The 23,912-nt window shown below is 34.7% G+C and overlaps 1 protein-coding gene across 1 annotated transcript in view; it reads right to left on the bottom strand.

The window, feature by feature from the left end:
• LOC101134651 (ankyrin repeat domain-containing protein 18B-like) overlaps nucleotides 1–13,866 on the bottom strand; it is a 52,870-nt gene extending 39,004 nt beyond the window's left edge. Inside the window, exons 1-6 of the mRNA XM_063695523.1 lie at nucleotides 13,758–13,866; nucleotides 12,166–12,345; nucleotides 10,075–10,998; nucleotides 8,377–8,526; nucleotides 3,431–3,543; nucleotides 1,303–1,432 (exon numbers count right to left, since the gene is read on the bottom strand). Coding sequence (XP_063551593.1) covers nucleotides 1,303–1,432; nucleotides 3,431–3,543; nucleotides 8,377–8,526; nucleotides 10,075–10,998; nucleotides 12,166–12,201 — 1,353 coding nt within the window. The 5' untranslated portion in view covers nucleotides 12,202–12,345; nucleotides 13,758–13,866. The remainder of the gene's footprint in view (nucleotides 1–1,302; nucleotides 1,433–3,430; nucleotides 3,544–8,376; nucleotides 8,527–10,074; nucleotides 10,999–12,165; nucleotides 12,346–13,757) is intronic.
• Between the last annotated feature and the right edge of the window lie 10,046 nt (nucleotides 13,867–23,912).

The raw sequence follows: 23,912 nt of genomic DNA on the forward strand, positions 1-23,912 counted from the left end.
TGATGACTGCATAACTCTCTGAAAATACTAAAGTTAATAAATTGTATATTTTAAATGAGTGAACTGCATGGTATGTTCATTATTTCTCAATAAACCTGTTACCCCCCACCCCAAATTAATTTGGTACTAGTGATTTTGGTACTAGTGATCTGGAGACAGGTACTGCTTGGTTTCAGATCACTGGCCAGGGTTCAAGGCCTAAGAGAATCAACAGCATGTCCTTTTCATAGAAAAAGAGATTTATATTTTAAAAGCTATCCTTTTCATTAGTTTCAAGTCTGTAAAATTAAATGAAAAATCTTTCACTGCTTAAAGCACTGACAGATTTATATTGAGGAATAAGACCTTGTTTTCCTTGGCCCCAATTTCTATCTAAAGGGTCTGGGAATCACACCCTTCAAACTATCAAATCTCATCAGATGGGTTTTGTTAACTCTTATAATGTGGCTTCCTTTCTAACCTGATTCTGGTGCAGCATCACAGAGAGAAGAAGCTGAAGGAAATCAAAATATTTTACCCCCAAATATTTTTTTTTGTCATATTTTGAAATGGCTGCTGCAGGGCCAAGAGATTGAAATGGCCCTCATTAACGTAGCCCAATCTCTCCCCTTCTAGGTCTTCCCAGATCTGGGGAAGATTAACTAAGAGCCTGAGGCATTTAAAGTCTGAAAAGATATATTTACCCTCTATTTTCTCAACATATTTTGGCAGAATTTGGGTTTTTCCATTATCAATATTTTCCAAAATTACACGATTTTTAATACCAAAACCGATTTAAAATTACCATATGTTGGAATATAAATTATTCTATTATAAAGATACATGCATTTGTATGTTCATTGCAGCACTATTCACAACAGTAAAGCCATGGAATCAACCCAGATGTCCATCAGTGATAGATGGGATAAAGAAAATGTGGTACCTATACACCATGGAATACTATGGAGCCATAAAAATGAATGAGATCATGCTTTTTGCAGGGATATGGATGAGCTCAAAGCTGATATCTTCAGCAAACTAATGCAGGAAGGAAAAACCAAACACTGCATCTTCTCACTTATAAGTGGGAGCTGAATGATGAGAACACATAGACTCAGGGGAGGGGAACAACAAACACTGGGGCCTGTTAGGGTCAGGAGGGAGAGCATCAAGATCAATAGCTAATGCCTGCAGGGCTTAATATCTAGGTGATGGATTGATAGGTGCAGCAAACCAACATGACACACGTTTACCTATATAACAAACCTGCACGTCTCACACATGTAATCTAGACCTTAAGATAAAATAATTTTTTAAAATTACCTTCTGTTTTAGCTTCTTAATCAGAATATCCATTTTCAGTTGATCTGTTTTTAAGTCTCCATGGCAATCAAAGTCTTCATTTCCAAATACATTTAACATATTTATTGTCATTTCCAGGAGTTTCTTGTATCTGCAGAAATGTACAGAATTAGTAAGTCAAGTATTTTTAAGAGTAAATATTTAATAATTGTTTAAACATCTGTTATGGCATATCAAAGAAACAAATCTATAAACTATGTTCCTTTCAGTTTCAACTGAGCATAGTTTGAAAGCATTCTATATGAAATTATAATCTTAGATAAATAATATGAAGAACCATTTTATGGCATATATGGCAGGTAAAGTGATATTATAGCTATACAGTGTTTTTGTTTTGTTTTTTGTTTTGTTTTGAGATGGAATTTCACTCTTGTTGCCCAGGCCAAAGTGCAGTGGTGTGATCTCAGCTCACTGCAACCTCTGCCTCCTGGACTCAAGTGATTCACCTGTCTCAGCCTCCCAAGTGGCTGGGATTACAGGTGTGTACCACCACGCCCGGCTCATTTTGTATTTTTAGTAGAGACGGGGTTTCACTGGTCAGACTGGTCTTGAACTCTTGACCTCAAATGATCCACCCACATTGGCCTCCCAAAGTGCTGGGATTACAGGTGTGAGCCACCACACCTGGCCTAACCATACACTTTTTGTAAATAAACTACTCATATCCATGTTGGTATGCTAAGTAAAATAACCTATTACTAAATATAAGCCATAACCCAGAGATGAGTAACCAAGATAAAAAAGTAAAACACATACGTTTAAAAAGACACAAAAGTACATTTTGATACCCACTGACCACAGTCTATCAGAAGAAAAAAAAGTACACACAAAAAGCATCAAGGAGATCATTCAATGTAGAAAAAGAGAAGAAAACATCTTTAATATCTGAGTTGAGGAGAAAAAGGATACAGGCAGTTTTAGAAAAAAGGAAAGGGGCGGAGAGATGTGTGACAATTTAAAGACTTTGAAGAAGAGATCTAGACAACTTTGCTGACATAATGTCAACAAAATGAAAGAGATACAAAACCATGTAGAGAAAGGCAATGACAGAAAAATGTTGATTCTAATCAGAAAACCAAATTAAGTGCTCAGTAAATAAATAGAAAAGTAGCTGTGTTCAGGGCTTCAAAGACAGATTCCATTGTTTTAAAAAAAATCTGTGATCAAAACATGAATGTTCATTTTACTTTTTCTTTAAGTTATACATATATTTTTATATATATGAAATTTATTTATGTAAAACAAGTTTAATAACATGTATACTTCATGTATACAACAGACGTACTCATGTACAATGAGTAAATTTCCACGTTTTATATCTAAAAGAAAAAGAAGCAGAAACAAAATATAAGCTACATATCAAGATAAATTTGATGTTAAAGAATGACACAAACAGGTCTTCTTTAAACAATTTGAATGCAGCAGAGGGTACTACAAAAGGAAGAAAAAATGACCACAGACAGCAAAAAATATCTTCAGAAATAAAAATTCAAACTACATAATGAAGAGTGCACTGGACATTATATGTCCAAGGCATGGTCATTGTTTTCAAAATCACTAAAGAATAAGTGACCAGGCATGGTGGCTCATGTCACTTTGGGAGGCCGAGGCAGGCAGATCAAGAGGTCAGGAATTCAAGACCAGCCTGACCAACTTGGCAAAACCCCGTCTCTACTAAAAATACAAAAATTAGCCGGGTGTGGTGGCACATGCCTGTAATGCCAGCTACTCAGGAGGCTGAGGCAGGAAAATTGCTTGGAGGCATAGGTTGCAGTGAGCCAAGACCACGCCATTGTACTCCAGTCTGGGAAACAAAGCCAGACTTTTTCTCAAAAAAAAAAAAAAAAAAAGAATATTTTGGCATTCAAAAAAAATTTCACCTTGCCCCAGCAGCTCAGCTGACTCCCGCCCCCATGACACACATCTAAAAAGTTGTGCTGTGAGTTTCTGAAATACATTTTAAAATAGAATTCATTTAATTATGAAAATGCAAACATAAAATGAATTTGTATCTAGGTTTTAGTTAAGTAAAATTAGAGTTAAATCAATTAATAAATGGCTAACATGTTCTACAATATGAAAACCATACCCAGTTGCCTCTTCTTCTAATTCATCATTTTTCTTTCTTATTCGATTCACATTATACTTCAGTGATGATGTTAACTCAAAAAGTTTTCTTAATTCTTCATTTTCTTTTTTAGGCTTAAAAAAACTGTTTAAAATTATTTTTGTAAAATCTGGAGACCCTCTTTTATCTCAGAAATATTATTTCTCATAAGTGGATGAGTAATATGTATTTAGGCAGGTGTATAAAGTGCATTTTATAAACCTGATGCCAATAAGGTCAGAGTTCAATAATAGTCACTTTTCTTAAAACTGCTAAAAATGATTCAAATTTTCATCATTATCTTTTCTGAAATTTAAACTGCCACCAATGTTTGTTACAAATGAGGGTTTTTACACACAAAATACTAAGGGTTAGCTAAAAAAAAAGAGTAGTTATATTTACACTTTAGTGTTTAAAGATGCTCTAGAAATATTGTTTTTAATAGTTTAAGATATTCCAAGTTTTCTTAAATTATATCTTACTAAGACAAATTTTAGAAAACTCTTATCTAGTTCCCATTTCATTTTTCATCCTCATCTGTCTTCAGGCTGAGCTAAATACTGTCATTCTAAGTATTCACCCAGAGGTTTCAGTTTTTCCCTTTCTCTTAACCATTTCTCTTTAAATAAAGTTTATTTTTTTGTCTATAATAAACAAAAACAACTTTTGTCTACTTTTTGTGGCTTTTCTATTATCCTGTTTCTCCCCTTCCATTGGACTCTATGACACATGGTCTCATTCAGAAATCTTTTTTCATCAATTACTGTGTTTTTTATACTGAAATCTGATTTTTAATAATTCCAATAAAAAAGTCCAACGGTCTTGAAGGACTTTATCCTGCTTTACTCAGCAGAGCAGTGACCAAATGCTCCCTCTGCTCCTCTGACCCCGCTTCCTTTCTAAATGCAGTGACCTCTGTTCTTCAGCCCTATCCCTTTCTATTCCTCTGACCCCGGCTCCTTTCTAAATGCAGCGACCTCTGTTCTTCAGCCCTATCCCTTTCTATTCCTCTGACCCCACTTCATTTCTAAATTTAGCAACCTCTGTTCTTCAGCCCTATCCTTTTCTGGTTTTTTGTTTTGTTTTTGTTTTTTGTTTTGAGATGGAGTCTCCCACTGTCACCCAGGTTGGAGTGCAGTGGCATGATCTCGGCTCACCGCAACCTCCACCTCCTGGATTCAAGCGATTCTCCTGCCTCAGCCTCCCAAGTAGATAGGATTACAGGCATGTGCTACCACACCCAGCTAATTTTTTGTATTCTTAGTAGAGACGGGGTTTCACTATGTTGGTCAGACTGGTCTTGAACTCCTGACCTCATGATCTGCCTGCCTTGGCCTCCCAAAGTGCTGGGATTACGGGTGTGGCCACCACGCCCGGCGGCTATTTCACTTTTTAAATTCTCTCAGGACTCCTAAAATCTCAAAACTTTGACCTAGATTCCCTAATCTACATTTCCAGCTCTGACCTTTTTCTTGAGGTCTCTTCCTTCTAGTACACATATTATAGACAATATTCTCCACCACATGATCATACATTGCTACTTGGTGCAGATTACTTTTGTAGATAGTGAATCTTGTCTATTTTATGTTGGTTCTTATTGATGTTACTTGAGCATACTGTTATTTTCTAATCTCAAAGGGGGACTATCTCACTGTTACGATACTAACCAGTATACTTTGTCTTTTTTTCATTCTTTCTTCTTTTTTGGACCAATATACTTTGTCCCTTTTTTTCTTTTTTTGAGATGGAGTCACACTGTGTCATCCAGGCTGGAGTGCAGTGGTGCCATCTCAGCTTACTGCAACTTCTACCTCCTGGGTTCAAGTGATTCTCCTGCCTCTGCCTCACAAGTAGCTGGGACTACAGGTGCACACCACCACGCCTGGCTAATTTTTGTATTTTCAGTAGTTAACTCCTGACCTCAGGTAATCCATCCCTCTCAGCCTCCCAAAGTGTTGGGATTACAGATGTGAGCCATGGAACCCAGCCCTGTTTTTCTTTGATAATGAAAACTTTCCCATGAGAATCAGATTATCAATTGTTTGCCTTTGTTTTCTTTTAAAGAATTTCCTTTTCCATAGAGATATGGCACGATGAACATCTTGTTCTAAAGTTCCTTTTGGGGGACACTTAACTATGTCATTGGGAAGCTTCAGTAAGTAGAGATCTCCCTTCTGCCCATTCAAGATTCTTCATCTCAAAATGGTGTCTACCAAATGTCTTAATCCAGGTAGTCCCTTGCTTAGAAATTCATGAAATAAGAACCTTCTCGAGAAGTTAGAGGCTATGGATTGAGACGGTTTAAAGCTGCCGCTTATTATATGTTTTACTCCCAAGGTAGACATCAAAGTGGCTAATAATTCTATGTCTGATATCTAACTCACTTCTATGGGAATCTATACAGCATGTTTTATTTATGAGACAGAGTCTCCCTCTGCTACCTAGGCTGGAGTGCAGTGGCTTGATCACTGCTCACTGCAGCCTCAATATTCCAAGCTCAAACGACCCTCCTACCACAGCCTCCCAATGTAGCTGGGACTACAGGCATGCACCACCATGTCTCAGCTAAGTGTTTAAAAAAAATTTTTTTTTTTTTTTTTAGAGACAGGGTCTCATTATATTGCTCTGGCTGGTCTCAAACTCCTGGGCTCAAGCAATCCTCCTGCCTCAGCCTTCCAAAACCAGGTGTTTAACTGGGGACTAACATGAAGCACTTAGAAGACTACATGGAACATAGTGAGCTACATAAAATATTTGCTATTAGCATAATAATTTTATTGTATATCTTAACAAAATTGTGTATTTTACGCAGGTGGCATGCCAATGGAAGTAGTCTTCTATAGCTGCACTGAATCATTCTTAACACTGAGAGTTGCAGCAAATGGGGGACATAATTTATAACTTACTTTTCTCTCTGTATGACTCATTAGGCAATGACTATGTATGTACTACAATGTAAATAGCACCTCCTGGATGGAATAGTACATAACTGACATGACCAGCAGAAACAGGCTAAAGACACTGAGCTGAAAACCCTGGACTCTATTGCTAAGTCAAGGCTCCTGAATCCATTCCCTCTGAGCAACTGTTGCTGTGGTGCTGCCTTCACAAGCACTCTGCTGAGCACTCAGATTGAGGGGCTGTGCTATCCTTCATCAGACAAGCTGCACCCAGAACTGTTCAGCTGACAGACTGGGAGCAGTCCAGAAACACAGTAATGGTTGCATAGTGAAAAAAGGCCAATTTAGATTCTTTTTCATAGAGAGAAAAACATAAACACGTGATTGAACGCATCTCCTGTATTAGACTAATTGATATTTAATATCAATTAGGTTAGATTTGATATTTAATTGCTAAAAATATATTTAGAATATAACCTTACTGTGTCAAGGTCTCAAAGAAGAAATAATTGGTATGGTATAAAGGATTGAATTGTATGCTACAAACTTCTAAGCTAAAATATTTTCAATGTATGCAAGGATAGGTGGCATACATATTATATATTATTCCCCCATTAAGCAAATTTATAATGAGAGAAAATTATCTTCCATAAAAAAGAAGCCATGTAAAATTAAGGACTAAGTTTTTCAGCACAGACTAGACAACGATTGCTAACACATAAGGTCAATGACAGAACAGTCAGAGAAAGCTTCATGAAAACAAAAAATTGTCTGCCAGGTCTGAGTGAATGAGGCTAGATGAACAGAAACTGAGAAGGCAGAAAGGATAGCATGAGCAAGACAAGTGCTGAAATCTGCCCAATTAACTCTGAGGATAAAGTCCAATGGCAGGGAAATAAAAACCCGTGTCCACATAGTAACCTGTAAGTGAATGTTCACAGCAGCATTTTTCGTAATAGCTAAAAAGTGGAAACTAACCTAAAGGTCCATCAACTGATGAATGAATGGAAAACCAGTATAGCCATGGAATAGAATATCATTTAACTATAAGAAGAAATAAACTACGAATGTGTGCTAAAACATGCATGAATTCTGAAAACATTATGCTAAGTGAAAAAGCCAGTCACAAAGGACTACATATTGTATAACTCTATGTATATGAAATATGCAGAACAGGCAAACATATGGAGACAAAAGTAGACGGTGGTTGCCTACAACAGGGGTAGGTGGAGGGACATGGAGGAAGGCTGCAGTCATGCCTAGGAGATGTGGGGTCACTTTTCAGGGTGATGAAAATGCTGTGAACATACTAATAGACACTGAGTTGTACATTTTAAATGGTTGAACTGTCTGATATGTGAATGACATCTCAGTGAATCTTTTTAAAATCCAAAGGCAGGATCAAGATAATTTTCTCAACTCTTAACTTTTGATGTACATGCTATATCAAATCTAAATATTTCTACAGTTTTACAGTATATTTTAAATAAAAGATAGATAAAGAAAATGCCTAACTTTTCAAATAGTTTGTAAATTAACCTAAAACATGCACATTTCAAAGAATAGTATAATGGCCTTTCTGTACAAGTTAAGCTAGAATCTGTGAAACAAATAGACACAGATTCTGTGTCCATTTCGCAAAAGTGAAGAAATAAGACAATTTTCTGGAACATTCCATGAAACATTCTCCTCTGATTTAATCTGGCCTGCCTCATCAGAGCAATACAAAAATTACTTAAAAATACTGTTTAACAGGAAAAAAGTCCATTTTCTATGAGGAATGATGTATAATTCTCAACTTTTCCAAGGGTACATATTGTAAGAGAAAAGGTATGCAATGGTTTTTCAAAATGGTAGAATGAAAGTCACAATATAAAAAATAAGTACATTATAAAGATAGTAAAATGGAAATCATTCATTATAATGAAAATAAAAAATCAAGCTTCTGCCAAAATTAGTATCCTAAAACATGTTATATAATTCAACTAGCTACAGAATAACTGTTGACATGTTAAATTCCATACATACTTGACTTTCCACTTGAAATAATTTCTTCTTTGAGGCCTGTGTCTCATCCAAATTAATGTGACAACGTGATATACCTTCCAGTGGAGACTCTAACGTCGTTAATTTTTTTACGCTGTCAGCCACTTCTTGTTGAAGTTGTCTCACAACCACCTGATAAAATATTTTTGTTACTGATTTTATAAATTGCCTTATTATTAAATTATGTTAATAATGTTTAATTCTAACATATCTACTTTGAAAATTATCACCACACATATCAATTCAGCTTCTTTCAATCACATGTACACATTTTTATCTATTACTGAATTCAGTGAGGGATGCAGAATATGTTGTCTTCCTGCCAAATTGGTATTCTCTTACTTACACACCAGATTCATTCCAACATTCAATCATCTCAGAAGCTCAACTCAGCCTCAAAGTTCCTAACATATTCAATCACCTGTTCAAATCCTTCCAACAGATTCCTATCTCAGAATAAAAGTAAAATTCCAATGGCCTTTGAGGCCCTAGGTAAAAAGGCCTCTACCTCCCTCTCTGACTTCAAAGCTCCTACAACTCCCTCCTGTAATTACTCCATTCCCACTGTATGTGAAGCCTGCCACCCCTCAGTCTGAAAATGGAGATGTAATGCCTAACTCGTAAATCACAGACAGCTACAAGTATCTTTGTACTGAACAAAATTATATTCCAATGATAGTCATTGAGCCTTGAAATAAAAATTATGAGCTAATTATTAATATAAATATTCAAAGTAAACTATAAATACCAGTGGGAAGACTAAACCAAATATAGTTTTGCTAAGTTTTACCACATTTATCCTAAATTATGATTTTATAACAAGTAGATGCCTTTAAAACATTACGTGGTCATAAAAATTCATAATTTGACATATTTTCAGATTTGTTAAATTAATATGAATAATAACAAAGCTATACCAACTAAAATACATAAAAAGCTAGTTAAAGCAAGGTATTACAAGACACAGCAATACACTTCAATTCATCTGGGGAATCTAGAATTAAGTGTCGAAGAAAATCACTTAATTAAATTTTAATTTGAAAATACTTCAGGTGTAAACATTTCCATTTATAACTACATTATGATCTTAACATGTGGCAACATAAAGACATTAAAATTACTATTTCAGCAGTACAGAACTACCTACCTTAAAATATGACTCTGTGCCTAATAAAAATTCATAGGTGACACAATGTCTTTTCTCAAAGTAAATCATCTCTCACCTCTATCTTTTATTTCCTAGAAATGAGGCATGTTTCTAAGCTGATATAGTAAACACATTTTTCCTTTTTTTATTAAAACAGCTTTGTTGAAATATAATTTACATACTATAGAATGTATCTGTTTTAACTTAAAGTTAAAAGATTTTTAGTACATTTACTGAGTTGTGCAGCCATCTCTACGATCCAACTTTAGAGCATTTCCATCTCTGTAAGATTCCTCATGCCCATTAGCAGTCACTACCAGCTTCCAGACCCAGCCCCTTGCAAACATTAATCTACTTTTTGTCCCTATACATTTATCTTTTCTGGATGCTTCATGTAAATGGAATTATACAGTATGGTAAACACACTTTTTATCTAGATTTTTATATTCAACTAAGTTCAACATGTATCCAGAACCAAATGTTTAAATTTTCTTTCTAGAAGTTTGAAAATATTTATCTTCCTTGATACTTACTACTCCTTCTGCTTTCTCTCTCTCATACTGAAAGAGACTTTCTTTTAAATGATCACATTCATTCATTAGCTTCTTACTTTTCTCTTCTAGCACGAGGTCTTTCTTTCCACTCTCAATAAAGCCTCTTAGGATATTAGTTACTATCTCTTTATGATCCTCTTTCTGATGAACGTCATCTAGTTGCTTTACAAGCCACGCATTTTCACGTTGGAGGTGACATATCCTCTCTTCTACACAGTTCCACTTTCCAGTGGAATTATTCACTTTACCTTCTGCATTTTGATACATCTCTTTCATTTCCTGTGTTTGCTGCTGTGTTTGGCTTAGGTCGTTTTGTACAGTTTCTAAAGCCAATGACTTTTTTCTGAGACTATCTCTTGTCTTACAGAACTTATCTTTTAAGGCTCTGAATTTAATTTGTGTTTCAGAAAGTTGTTCAGTAAGAAACTCATTCTCATCTTTTACTTTGGAAATAGCAGAACTCATTTCTACTTGTACAGAAACATCTTGTGTTCTCTCTAAAGCAAGTTTTAGGTTTCTTTCTGTTTTCACACTTTCACTGTGTTTACTTATAGCAGCAGCCAGTCTAGACTGATAAGATTCAATGTCAGCTTCCAGTCTTTTCTTGCTTTCTTTTTCCTTCAACAGTTCGGCATTGAGACTTGTATTCTCAGCCTTGAGATCATTAAGCTCTTGTTGATACTGGAATGCTGTTTCTGTTATCATTTCCTCATTGAGTTTTATATAGTTTTCAAGGGCAGCATTTGTTTCTTCAACAATTTTAATGTCCTTAAGATATTTATTTTCTTTTTCCAAGTTGTCATTTTTCATTGTACATATTTCCTGTCTGAGTATAGCAATATCTGCCTTCAAAATGCAATTTTCATCCATCAGACCTTTCATTTCTTCATGATTATGAAAATCCTAAATAAAACAAAAGAAAGTTTTAGCTAGTACTCAATAAAATAACATATCATGATTACCTCTGAAGTTAAAGAATAACCTGCACATCCATACACTAAAAAGTTTACCATAAGTGGATATCCACCTGGAGAAAAAGTTGAAGCAAAACTTTGAACCTTATAGAGCATAAATTCCAGAAAGTTCAGAAATGTATTTAGAGTCAATGAATTTATAAAAGTAAACACACACACGCACACCAGAGAATTTTTAAGAATATCAGAATTGGAAAAGCCTTTCCCTGAATTACAACAAACTCAAAAGCATAAATTAAAGCATTAACAAATTTGACTAAATTAAGATATATCAAAAAATTGCATTTACACTTTGATATCTAACCCATACACCACCCTATAGTAAGAACTTTTGTTCACACGTATTTGGACAGATAAAATTTCCCAGAGTTATTACAGTTCTGTTTCACTGATAACATCCTATTTCAGTTTGACTCTTTTAACACTTTTATAGTCAGTTATAAGAATTACATTCACTAAATCATAAACTAGACATTATACTAGTCACTCCTATATACATTCATTGATGAACTCATCTAGTTACCACAATTTTGAAAAAGAAATGTTAAAAATATAAGCAAGCCACAGGATTTTCTCCAGGACTTCTGACTCTACTTCTAGTTCTACAACAGATCACAGTTACTTCTGTGGTGTAAATACATCAATACTAAAGAAAACTTTTATTTCAAAACACCAATAGTAAGTAAGATAAAATTTATAGAGCTCTTCTTAGAATATCATGAGATTATTTGTGATTGCAATAATTTCTGTTTCCTCTTTATAATATTAGGTGTAGTGATCAATATGAAATAGGGGAAAGTACAAGGAAAAATTTTACCTGGAACAAAATTTTTATCAATAGGTTATCACTAAGTGTATATTATGGCATATTATTGTTTTCAAAAGCTCTTTGTAATAAAATAATATCCTATGTGGATGCCAAGATTTATAATAAATATTAAGAATTGTACCTGTAAGTGTCATCATTCATTTTTAAAAATGAGATAACATTTCTGGTTTTAGACCTAAACAATATATATTAAATCAAGTGGATATTATAAGTAACAGTGATAAGATAAAGTTTAAAATATAGAATTTTTACCAAAGATTGATTTACCCGATTTGGAGTACTTCTTGCAGTCTTTGATTTCATCTCTAGTGACTGAACAGTTGGTTCAAGTTGTTTTGCTTCAACTTCTTTCTTATATTGTTTCTCTTTCCTTTCTAATTCTTCTCTATTTTTTTGTACAGCATATTAACATTTGTTTTTTCTTCATTTTCTTGTTTTAAGGTGCATCTGCAGATAAAGACATTTATCTTAAAATTCATTTTGTTAAAAAATAAAGACTTCATCCTGTGATATACCTCTGCAGATGTTGTTTATTATCCTAATAAAATTTCTATGTTCTGGATTATTTCTCCTTTGCAGTTCTCAGATATTTAATTTCTCACTTCAACATCTTCAAAAGAATGCATATACTTGAAAAGTAGTAAGGAAAGAATATTCTGCTAAAGTTTTTGTTACTAGTCACTCTAATATATATTATAAAAAAGGATACCGGAGATAATTCAGTAAAGTTACAGGTTCAAAATTACCTTTTTAAATCACACAGTCATAATTACTCCCTAATTAGAAAAGATCATTTACAATCAACTAAATTTTTAAAGTTACTATTTATTGACAAGCGTACAAGTTCACTAGAAATAAATTTTCATCTTTATGAAATATTGCAGGTGTTTCTCCAAATGATTTACAGAGTGAGATGCCACCTTCAGATGTCTCTCACACAAACTATATCTGCAGATGACTGTCATCCAAAACTAGGCTAAAGAGTCTAACATCTGTTTCCCCACACTTTTTATAATTCTTTCTTAATACTTTCAATTCACCTTCTTATTACATATATTTTATATATTCATTAACCTATTGTTCATTATGTGTAATATATAATTAATGCCCTTAATAAGTGTGTGTATGTTTACACCAGTTATGTTTTCCTGTGAAATCTAGTCCCAGAAGTGGAGTTGTTGAGTTAAAGGGATGTCAGGCTATTTGAAATTTTGATACACAGCACTAAGTTACCCTTCAGAAATAATTTACTAATTTCCTATACCAACAGTGTATGAGAATGCCTCTTTCCTCACATTTGCCAACACTAATAATTACTTTTTAAATATCAGCATGACTTTACAAAATATATCTTATTTTATGTTAATTTGCATTTTTCTGATTACCAGGCAGGGCTAAATACCCCTGGTAAAAATATAAAACTTGTCAATCATAAGGAATATTACTCCAATTTTGAATTAGTTTATAGCACAATGACAATTATCTCCTGTGAAATACTGCTATAGGCGGCCAGGCACGGTGGCTCACTCCTGTAAACCCAGCACTTTGGGAGGCCGAGGTGGGCAGAACACCTGAAGTCAGGAGTTCGAGACCAGCTTGGCTAACATGGTGAAATCCTATTTTTACTAAAAATACAAAAAATTAGCCGGGCATGGTGGCACATGCCTGTAATCCCAGCTACTAGGGAGACTGAGTCAGGAGAATTGCTTGAACCCAGGAGGCAGAGGTTGCAGTGAGCTGAGATCACACCATTGCACTCCAGCTTGGGCAACAAGAGAGAAACTCCATCTCAAAAAAACAAAAACAAACAAAAAAAACGCAAAACCAAACCAAAAAAAAAAACACTGCTATAGGCTTACCTATCATGCTCTTCCTTCAGCTTCTTGGGAAATTGCTGAGGATACGTTTTCCCAATCTTTCTTTGTTGGGTTAATCTGCCAGCAGCAGCAGAAGATGTACTATCACATATATTTTCTGAAAGTTGTATTTTTTCACTTTTGTCTGTATTATTTCCTTCTTTGACCTTTAATAAAAGTAAGATGAATAATAATTGTTATTATTTTATTCAATAAAAAGAACTTTTTCCCTGATTTTTTTTACTTGATTCAGGTTAACTATCACTTTAATGATAAAAGTATTTTGTCCTTACTTTAATTTTATCATTATACATAATTATTATAATTATAAGATACTCTTATTTTATCATCGAAATTTTTGTCAAATCTGCTCATTTCTGTTTGAGGGAATAGAAGAATTTTCTAAAATTTCAAAAAGGGCTCTTCTCCATTTTGTGCTTTTATTCCCATCCACTCTTTGCTATCTGGTATAAATTTTTATGCTATCTGGCTGGCAGAAACAGAGAAATAAAAAGACACAGGCATAACATATGTCTTCTGTCTTTACTACCCGGATTTTACATGAAATAGCCAGTTTAAGAGGATGTGACCTTGTAGGCCTTCAGGAACAGTAAAGAAGTTTTCCCTTTTCTGTACTGAGCTACTCTTTTCCCCACTGCCTTTTATCTCTCTTTTGTTTTTTGAATCCTGTGATATCAAAAAAGTAAAGGTTCTATTTGAATTATGGGAACCAACATTTGCCTCAACAAAAGAAGCAGAGTGAAACTGCTGAGTTTCTGGTGCAGAATTCTGGAAAATAAGATGCTTCCCAGATTTCACATTCAATTACCACAAAAGTTTATAGGTGGAAAACGTATGGTACAGTTACCTACTTTAACCCCATTATCTACTGATAATGGGAGTCAAACCAACCAAGACATATTAAATGTTTCATCCAGAGCTCTTGAGGTAGCATTCACTAGCATTTCATGGCACCATATAACATGATACAATTCCATATTGCTGAATTACATAAATTACCAGATAAATTTATCAAATTAGTCAGATATATTAAAAGTCTAACTTGAGCAAAGCAATTTAATGCCTCAGAGGGTGGAAAAAGGCCTCATCTGCTTTTACTTTGAAAGAAGAAAATCTCTAGATTTTTGTCTATCTTTAGAACACAATGTACAGAACTCAACTTTCTACTAAAGAGTCAAAGGCTAAATTTTTGGCTAAGAAATTATGCTTCTTATATGATAAAAATCATACATGCCAAAACTTACCATACTTTATTAAACAACATAATGTAAGATCTGATTCAACAGAAATATTGCAGAGTGGTGATTTTTTAAAATATGTGTAAGTATATGTTTGTTTTCAAAAATATTGGAAATAACCATGATGGGACTGTAAGCTCAAACAGTTTGAGCTAAGCAGATAAACTTGCATGCATGAAAACACATTAAACAGACTCATTTGGCTGGGAATATTTGTTGCAACTCTCAAGGCTAGACGTGTTTTTGTGGCTTGTCTCAGTCATTGCTTCCCTCCCATTGTATTCCCATTCTATCATTAAATAAATGTAAATCATCTCTAAATGAATACAGAGAAAAGAATCTAGAATCTAGAGCTTGTTTCTTTAGCAATTTCTTTATGTTGATCTGGTTCAGAAGGTCACATGGTATATGGCTGACTTAGTTTCCCAGCTCATATGCCACTTGGAAGACTGATAGTGAGACATAGGTTGATTAATGAACAAACATTATGAGAACATTCTCCAGAACCATTATTTAGATAGCAGAACTAATCTACTTTGACACATAATTACACATTTAGATAACCCCACTGTAACTGTGCACATGAGATTTTCTTGAATAGAAAATTTGACTAAATCAAATAATTGATAAAGAGGAAAAAGAAGCAGCAAGTGAACCTCTGTCTTTTTGAAGTTGGACTTGCTTTTCTCCAAAGCCAGGAACTCAACTTGTAACATGCCTACCTCATTCTTTTATTATTATTATTATTATACTTTAAGTTCTGGTACCTGTGCACAACATGCAGGTTTGTTACATATGTATTCATGTGCCATGTTGGTGACCTTGGAATATCTTCCCATAAGTCTTCTAGCTATATTTTTGATGTTCTCTCACTATGTGGCAAAGAATAACTCACATTTTATAATTCAAGATTCATGCTTCTGTAGTTGTTAGCACTGGGATTGCCATATAGTGGCTGCTGGAATAAACACTGTATTGGTTTTCTGTTTTTATAAGTATCTGTAGCAGCAGAAATACTGTGGCTTTCTATCTGAATCATGTGCTTCATTTCTTTGGGGCGGGTAAACAACAAATCAAAAAGACTTTCTGGATCTCTAGACTGAGGCCAATGCCTAATGTCCAATTTCCAATTAGTGGTATCTGGGTTTACATTTTTTGCCATTTGCATGTCAAACTCTTAATCATCTTTCATTTCAATCATAATTACTGGGTTCCTTAATTTTTTGGTTTCTGTATCATTACAAAAATTTTCATCATCTATGTTAGAAACAAGCTATGTGTCTGGTTTGCTATCATTTTTATAGTCTGATTTATTTTCATTTAAATGAAGCTTAGAAGATGACTGGTAAGTGTATTTCAGGGACCTGGAGTGAGAATGGAATAAAAAGACATTTGACATGGGCTTCCTCTGTTCAGGCGCTGCCTGGAATGCCACAGAGTTAGACCCTCCAGATGCATCTTCCTCCTCACAATCAGGGACCTGATTCATCAGATCAGGGGGCACTCCTTTTTTGTTCCTCCCTCTTTAGAGTTACTATGTAGGAGCTCTTCCTCAGGGCAAGCAGTAATTCTGGAGTTTTCAAAACTTTCACCAATATTCAGCTTGAACTTGTTTGTAATAAATTTTAAAGAAAGTCATGAATATACAGACAGATTATTCCCTTTATCACAATTCTTACCCAGTTCTGGTTCTTGAGACTTTTTTTTTTTTTTTTTGGGCAGATGCAAAATGGAAAACAAATTTGCTTGTTTTGTTTCTCAGATGTCTTTTCTGTCAGAGTGCATGTTTTAAAATTAGCTTTAATCAAGTATAAACAAAAATACTAGAAAATAATTAAAATTTAACTGTGAAACTTAATCTATGTGTTGCCACTCTTAAATTATGGGATTGTAACTAAAAAGTGAAAAATAATTTCCCTTGGCTTAACATAGGACAGAAATATGAACCGGCAAGCTGAACTCTTAGCATTTGTTTGGATTAAACTTAATGCATTATGTGTAAAATCTACCAGAAATGAATTCAAAGCTGATAGGTAGTATTATAAAATCTTCCTCTCTTACAAAGATTTTACCTCAGCATACCAGAAAAAGTGAGCCCCTACAGTACGTGTATATTTCTGAAGATTAACTAGAGACTAGGCAAACACTGAATTATTAAGAGCCAAACTGAACACCAATAAGAAAGGGAAGCAAAATTTTAAATTCTAATTCAAATAATATACTATGATAGTGTTATGTATCTAGATGGATTATCTGCTTATATCCATTTCTAATATATTTTAAGTTCCACTAGTGATAGTGGATGGATTTTTAAAATTTTAGTAACATTTACTATGTATTTACGTCAAAATAAAGTTATCGTTTGTACCCTGACACCAAAGGTCCCATTCCACAAGGTAGGATTCTCTTAATAGGCAACTGGGTTGACTTTTATGACCCCATTCACTCCCTGAACACAGACACAGAAGTCAAATGGTGACCACAAAACAGAAAAAATCTTTAACCTCGGCACTGGTGACCAGCAATATAAAACTGCAACATTTGAACCACTGGCAATGATGACTCCTTTAACACTACTTTAACTCAGTGGCCATTGTTGTTAAACTGTTCATAATTTCTATTCCTTAATAATATGACCCAATATTTCATGTTACCTTCTGTATTATGAGTAAGGTTATAAAAATACAAGAGCAAGATAATTCTGAAAATGTCTTGCCTCAATTCCAAGGGTAAAGACAGCTATGAGTTACTAGACATAGTAAGAATTACCAGAATAACTAATAGTTACTAGAGATAGTAAGAATATCTTAAGTTTCATAACTGGTTAAAATGTTTTAAAAATTAAATATAAAATTATGATCTATCGGATTCTAAAGGTATAGTCTAAAAGGTCATGTCATTTGGACTATGCTTTGTTACTAAAGCAAAAAAACAAAACCCAATACTAAACAAGAAACTTAAATTTTCATATACCTGTGGTTGCTTCTTTTCACTTCTTTCATGCCTTTCTTGCTCTTCCTTTGAAGCCACTGGTAAGGCTTGTTCTGTTGACAAATTCATTGGTTTAGTTCAAATGAACTAAGAACAGTTAGATAAAGACTATAATCTATATAAAAATAAATAGAGAATAACATTTCTTTGTCTTTTATATTTTGAGAGTTTCAATGAAGCTTAATGTTTACTGAAATATTTAGTTCTTTAAGAAATACTTCTAATCATCCAAAACTTCAACAAACCACTTGGGGAGACACTAGATATCACCAGGTTCAAGCCATATGAAATCTCAGGGTCACTCACAAATTGTTCCACCCAACATAAATCAACAAAACTGTTAGAAACAAAACAAAATTTTGAAATACAGTCAAAATATACAATGTAACACTTTACTATACTTCATAACAGTATCTTTTTAACAAGACAATAATTGAGTTGGCAGTTACTAATAATTTGCCAAATTATTGTTGTTTATACCTTAATTAGTGTGCACCCCATTTTTTACATCGCAAATGTTTTCCCCTACTATTCTGAAAAATTTATTTTCATCTTTTAAGACTCAGAAAGTAGGCTGGGCATAATAGCTCACATCTGTAATCCCAGCACTTTGGAAGGCCAAAATGGGAGAATTGCTCAAGGCCAGGAGTTTAAGACCAGCCCGGGAACCACAGATAACCTTGACTCTACAAAAAGTTGGACAGGTATGGTGATATGTGCCTGTAGTCCCAGCTACTCAAGAAGCTTAGGTGAGAAGATCCCTCGAGCCCAGGAGTTTGAGGTGGCAGTGAGTCTCGATCACACCATCGCACTCCACCCTGGGTGATAGAGTAAGAACTTGTCTCCAACAACAGAAAAAGAAAAAAAAAAGGCTCAGAATGCTGTGTGAAGTCTTCCTTGATTCTAGCTATCTTTCTCCACAGACACAGGTGTCTGCTTCATTGGAGTCCCTTAGTACTTTGTCAATTTTTCCAGTGTCACTTTACCACCTGAACTGCACATCATGTCTTTACATGTCGATCCCCTTTGCTGCTAGACTGTAGAGGACAATCTTTTGAATCATCTTTGTATAAACAGTCTTAATTTTGCTAAATAATTACTTATTGAGTTCCTGCTAAGTGTTAGGCAATGGGGTATAAGGAAGGAAAATAAAAGCTGTCAGGGATGGCTTTCCTAAAGATCATGCATGAGCTGAGACTTAGAGAGTAAGGTTAGCCAGATTAAGTGAGGCAGAGGGCAGGAAAGGGTGAGCACATGCCAGGCAGCAACAAGAGAGGGAGAGAAGCCTCCCAGAGAGTATGTATTTCTCTGCAAAAGAGGAATGGTGAGGGGGCCATTACCAGCAGCTCAGTAATTCCAGAGAAAAACGCAGATGGGGAAAGGGCTACAGATGGAGATTTGGGCAGAAATCAGTTTCCTTTTCTTTTCTATTTTTGGGACAAGGTCTTACTCTGTCTCCCAGACTGGAGTGCAGTGGCATGATCTTGGCTCACTGCAACCCGGCCTCCCAGGTTCAAGCAATTCTCCTGCCTCAGCCTCCCAAGTAGCTGAGATTACAGGCATGTGCCATTACCACCTGCTAATTTTTGTATTCTATTAGAGATGGGGTTTCGCCTTGTTGGCCAGGCTGGTCTTGAACTCCTGACCTCAAATGATCCACCTGCCTCAGTGTCCCAAAGTGCTGGGATTATAGACATGAGCCGCCATGCCCAACTCAGAAATCAGTTTCTGAAATCCTTATATAAAACTTTAAGATGCTTGGACATAGGTATTCAGGAGTGGTTCACAGATCTATTTGCATTAGAGATAATTAATTATTGTGAGGAGCATAAAATTCTGAGGCATATAAATCAATGAACAAAGATAAAATATAAGGCAGTGTTGCAAAGATGATGCAGGCCTGAGGAGATGTTTTCAGAAATATTTAGGATATAAGTATCAGTGGCCATTATAAGAATGAATTTTTATTGAATGAATAAATGTATATATCTGGGTCCCTGGAGAAATACACTGTGCTCATTACTTTACAAATTTTATCAAATGAGAAGTAAAATAATATACATAAACTGTTTCAGTTACTTGTATTTACTTTACACTTTTTCTGTTTCAGTTTTACTGTGCCAAGGAAATGCATTTGGGTTTTGTGGTGGTTGTTGCTGTTGCTGTTGTTGTTGTTGTTGTTGTTGTTGTTGTTGTTGTTGTTTGAGTTTCACTCTTGCTGCCCAGGCTGAAGTGCAGTGGTGCAATCTCAGCTCACCACAACTGCTGCCTCCCAGGTTCAAGTGATTCTCCTGCCTCAGCCTCCTGAGTAGCTGGAATTACAGGTATGTGCCACCATGGCCAGCTAATTTTGTGTTTTTAGTAGAGATGTGTTTCTCCATGTTGGTCAGGCTGGTCTCAAACTCCCAACCTCAGGTTATCTGCCCACCTCAGCCTCCCAAAGTGCTGGGATTACAGGCACGAGCCACCACGCCCAGCCACATATGGGGATTTTGTTTTAAAAGTTCTGTTTCCTGGATCTACCAAGCTCATGAGAAAATAGAAGCAAACAAGTCATTTGCATAGGTAAGAAACTTTGGATTTATACTTTGTCATCACTACTCTAGAAGATTATCATCATGTTTTCTAAAATAAAATGTTAATTCTAGACATAAGGGGAAAGAGAAATTAAAACTATAGGGGTGAAAAAATATTGCATAATTTATTACTGTTGACCTGACCATATGACTGATTAAGGGCACTGAATTTAACTTGTATGTGAAGTAGACCCCATATTAGATGCAGTTAATCAATAGACCAGGTATTCTAGCAGAATTAAATTTGATGCTCCTGTGTTATCTTTAAATGATACAGCTCTTCTGAAAACCCATACTCATAGTGCATGATTATCCATTAAGACAAGGTGATGGAATGTGTGAATACAGCTGAGGAGACACCACAAGGCAAACGCTCAATGGTTCCCATTAATATTGGGGAAATCAACATTATAATACAGAAAGCCATAGGCATTATTTAATATTTGGTTTTGGAAGGTATTTTTAGTGACACTGCATACAGTTGTACCTAATAATTGCAAAATTAGAGATGTAAAAATAAAACAAAGGCACATTGTGTTTGAGTAGGAAATCTGTAGACGTCTAGCTGGTTTTCTATTCCAGGCCCAAAATTCTAAATATAATCATGGTACCCGCACACAAATTTATGTTAAATACCAACTTCAATGAAATTACTCTTTCTCCTCATTCTCTTTGTTATTTATATGTTGCTTTCCTTAAGGGAAGAATACAAATGCCTTGCTAAGAAGCATTCTGTTTGGTTGTAGGCTGCATAAAGGGAGTAAACACAAAGTACATTTGACCACAAAATGACTTTTTAAAAGCCAGAACTATGGTAGCATGAAGCCAACTGAGGTAATCTAGAATAAAATTTTCTATGTTTGTTTCCCTTCTTTGCTCTCTTTCTACTCTAATAACTGCGATTCACAGAGGTAATGAAGAGTATAATTCCCTGATAAAAACACAGCTCCAAGATTAATCCTTTCTTTAACTATGAAGTTCGCGTGTCCAAAGTCTTGTAGTTGCTGTCTGATTTTTGATCACGGATGGTGATACAGATATTTATCATCAACTCACAACTTCCCAAATCTTTGAAAAGTCTTACTATTGATGGTTCAACTAGTAGAAACATAATCTAAAATATCTGAAAATAAAGTTTTATTAGAATGTAAATAGTAATACAAATTGTAATAAGGTGTAAAAGTTCTTTCTTCACTGAAGCAGGACCATGATGTCCTCTACCCCACAAACACACTACTCCCTCATGGTCTAATGTATTTTAAAAGTCCTGTAATTGCTATTAACTCAGACAAGTTTACTTAACTTGTTCTAAGCTTCTGTTATTTACTGCAATTTACTTTATCACTCAACAATCTCTATTATATATGTTGTTTTCCATGAGAAATTTTTTTATTAATAATTAGGATTCTTCAGGGATAAGAAAATATTTGAATAACTAAGTTTGTGCATAAACACATTAAGGTCAAATACCCATGACAATATTGTGTGTTTCTGTGTACTAGAGACAAAAACTTCAAAAAAATTTTAATGAATATACATTAAAAACTGCTTTCATTAAACTGAGATGATCTTCCCTCAATGCATGAATACCTTCAGAATTCACATAGACCAAAGAATTGTATAAAATATAATAGCCTTAAAAATCTTATTTGTACCTGGCACAGTGGCTCCTGCCTGTAATCCCAGCATACTGGCAATCTGAGGCAGGCAGATCACCTGAGATCAGGAGTTTGAGAGCAGCCTGGCCAACATGGTGAAACCCCATCTCTACTAAAAATAGAGAATTTAGCAGGGTATGGTAGCACATGCAGGTAGTATCAGCTACTCGAGGGGCTGAGGCAGGAGAATTGCTTGAACCCGAGAGGCAGAGGTGGTAATGAGTCAAGACTGAGCCAGTGCACTGCAGCCTTGGTGACAGAGCAAGACTCTGTCTCAAAAACACAAACAAACAAACAAAAAACCTAATTGTTTCCACATAAGTCTATGTTCACACAAGATCTGAAGAGTACACAACAGCGTGAGACAGGACAGACATAAATTTTAAAAGTTATATTCCTGGTTTCTGTAAAAATAAAACGGTTGAATTTAAGCTTTTAAGACAAGTCAAGAAAAAGAGCAAAAAATGCAAAAGTGAAACTTGAAAGGTCATTTTCCCATCAAGGGCTCATGATCCACTGGACATTCACAAACTATATTGTTCAAAACATTAGTTCTGAATTTTGATCTGAGTATCCCTGGAGTTGCAGTTTCATTCAAAGATGTCCAAGAGGTCAAATAAGACAATATCATTTGTTTTTTTCAGTTTTCTTTTCTGAGAACAGCACAACAAACTTCTTCAGAGAAATGAATTGTCCTAACTTCATAGGCTAAAGGCTCATGAGTCACAGTTCTAAGGGCATTTATAAAATATGGTGGTGCATGCTTGTATTCTGAACTTTTCAACTTTAAACTCTCATATAGTAAATATTAATAGATACAAACTGATTAAAGAAAAGCCCACTTAATCTGACATTATTTTTTTTCTTTCTTTCTTTCTTCATTTATCAGCAACAGGAGAGTCTAACTAAATGTGGTAAAGTGGTATAAGGGAATACAATGAAAAGTGTAAAATGAATTAAACCAGAGATAATCATATCAATGTGGATACATCTGGAAAATATAATACAAAATACACCAAACAAACTGGCAGAAAGGTATGTAAAGTGTATAACCACTCACATACCATTTTGGGGCACAAATAAAAAATTCTGCATATTATTTCTGAGCATCACAATATAGTTAAAGATTTCAAAAGGGCATTGAAATGAAAAACAACCAACTTATGATGTCGGTAGCCTCTATGCAATCATGTTTTAAAAACCTTAACACCAAAAAGTCTCAAAATCACCATTTTAAAAGACTGTGTCTACCAGTTATAAATGAATCATTACTTTCCTCATTTTTAATAGTCAAAGATGCCACAAACACACACATACACACAGCTATATATACACCTACACACACAGTCTTGCTCGTTAGAACATCGGATTGGCTTCAGATCATCAGTGTAATAACACTAGCAGCAAGCCTCTAAAGTTAAAACAGAATCTGACACGTTAATAAGTAAAGCTTTCCTCTAGGTAAAGATCAGAACTCCAACTAGCACATAAATCAATGGAAATATCTTAGAGTCTCAAAATTCACTGCTTTGAATCCCTGACAGGTATAAAAATTTTATACTGAAAACTTCATGCTATTCAAAACATTAAAAGAGAAACACCTGAGTTAAAGCTTACATTTTTTTTAAAATCTTTTTTATGCTTCTAAATTTATTTTTATTCAAATATGGATAC

The sequence above is a fragment of the Gorilla gorilla genome, chromosome 12 (genome assembly GCF_029281585.2).
Source record: "Gorilla gorilla gorilla isolate KB3781 chromosome 12, NHGRI_mGorGor1-v2.1_pri, whole genome shotgun sequence".
In the NCBI taxonomy this organism is placed as follows: Eukaryota; Metazoa; Chordata; class Mammalia; order Primates; family Hominidae; genus Gorilla; species Gorilla gorilla.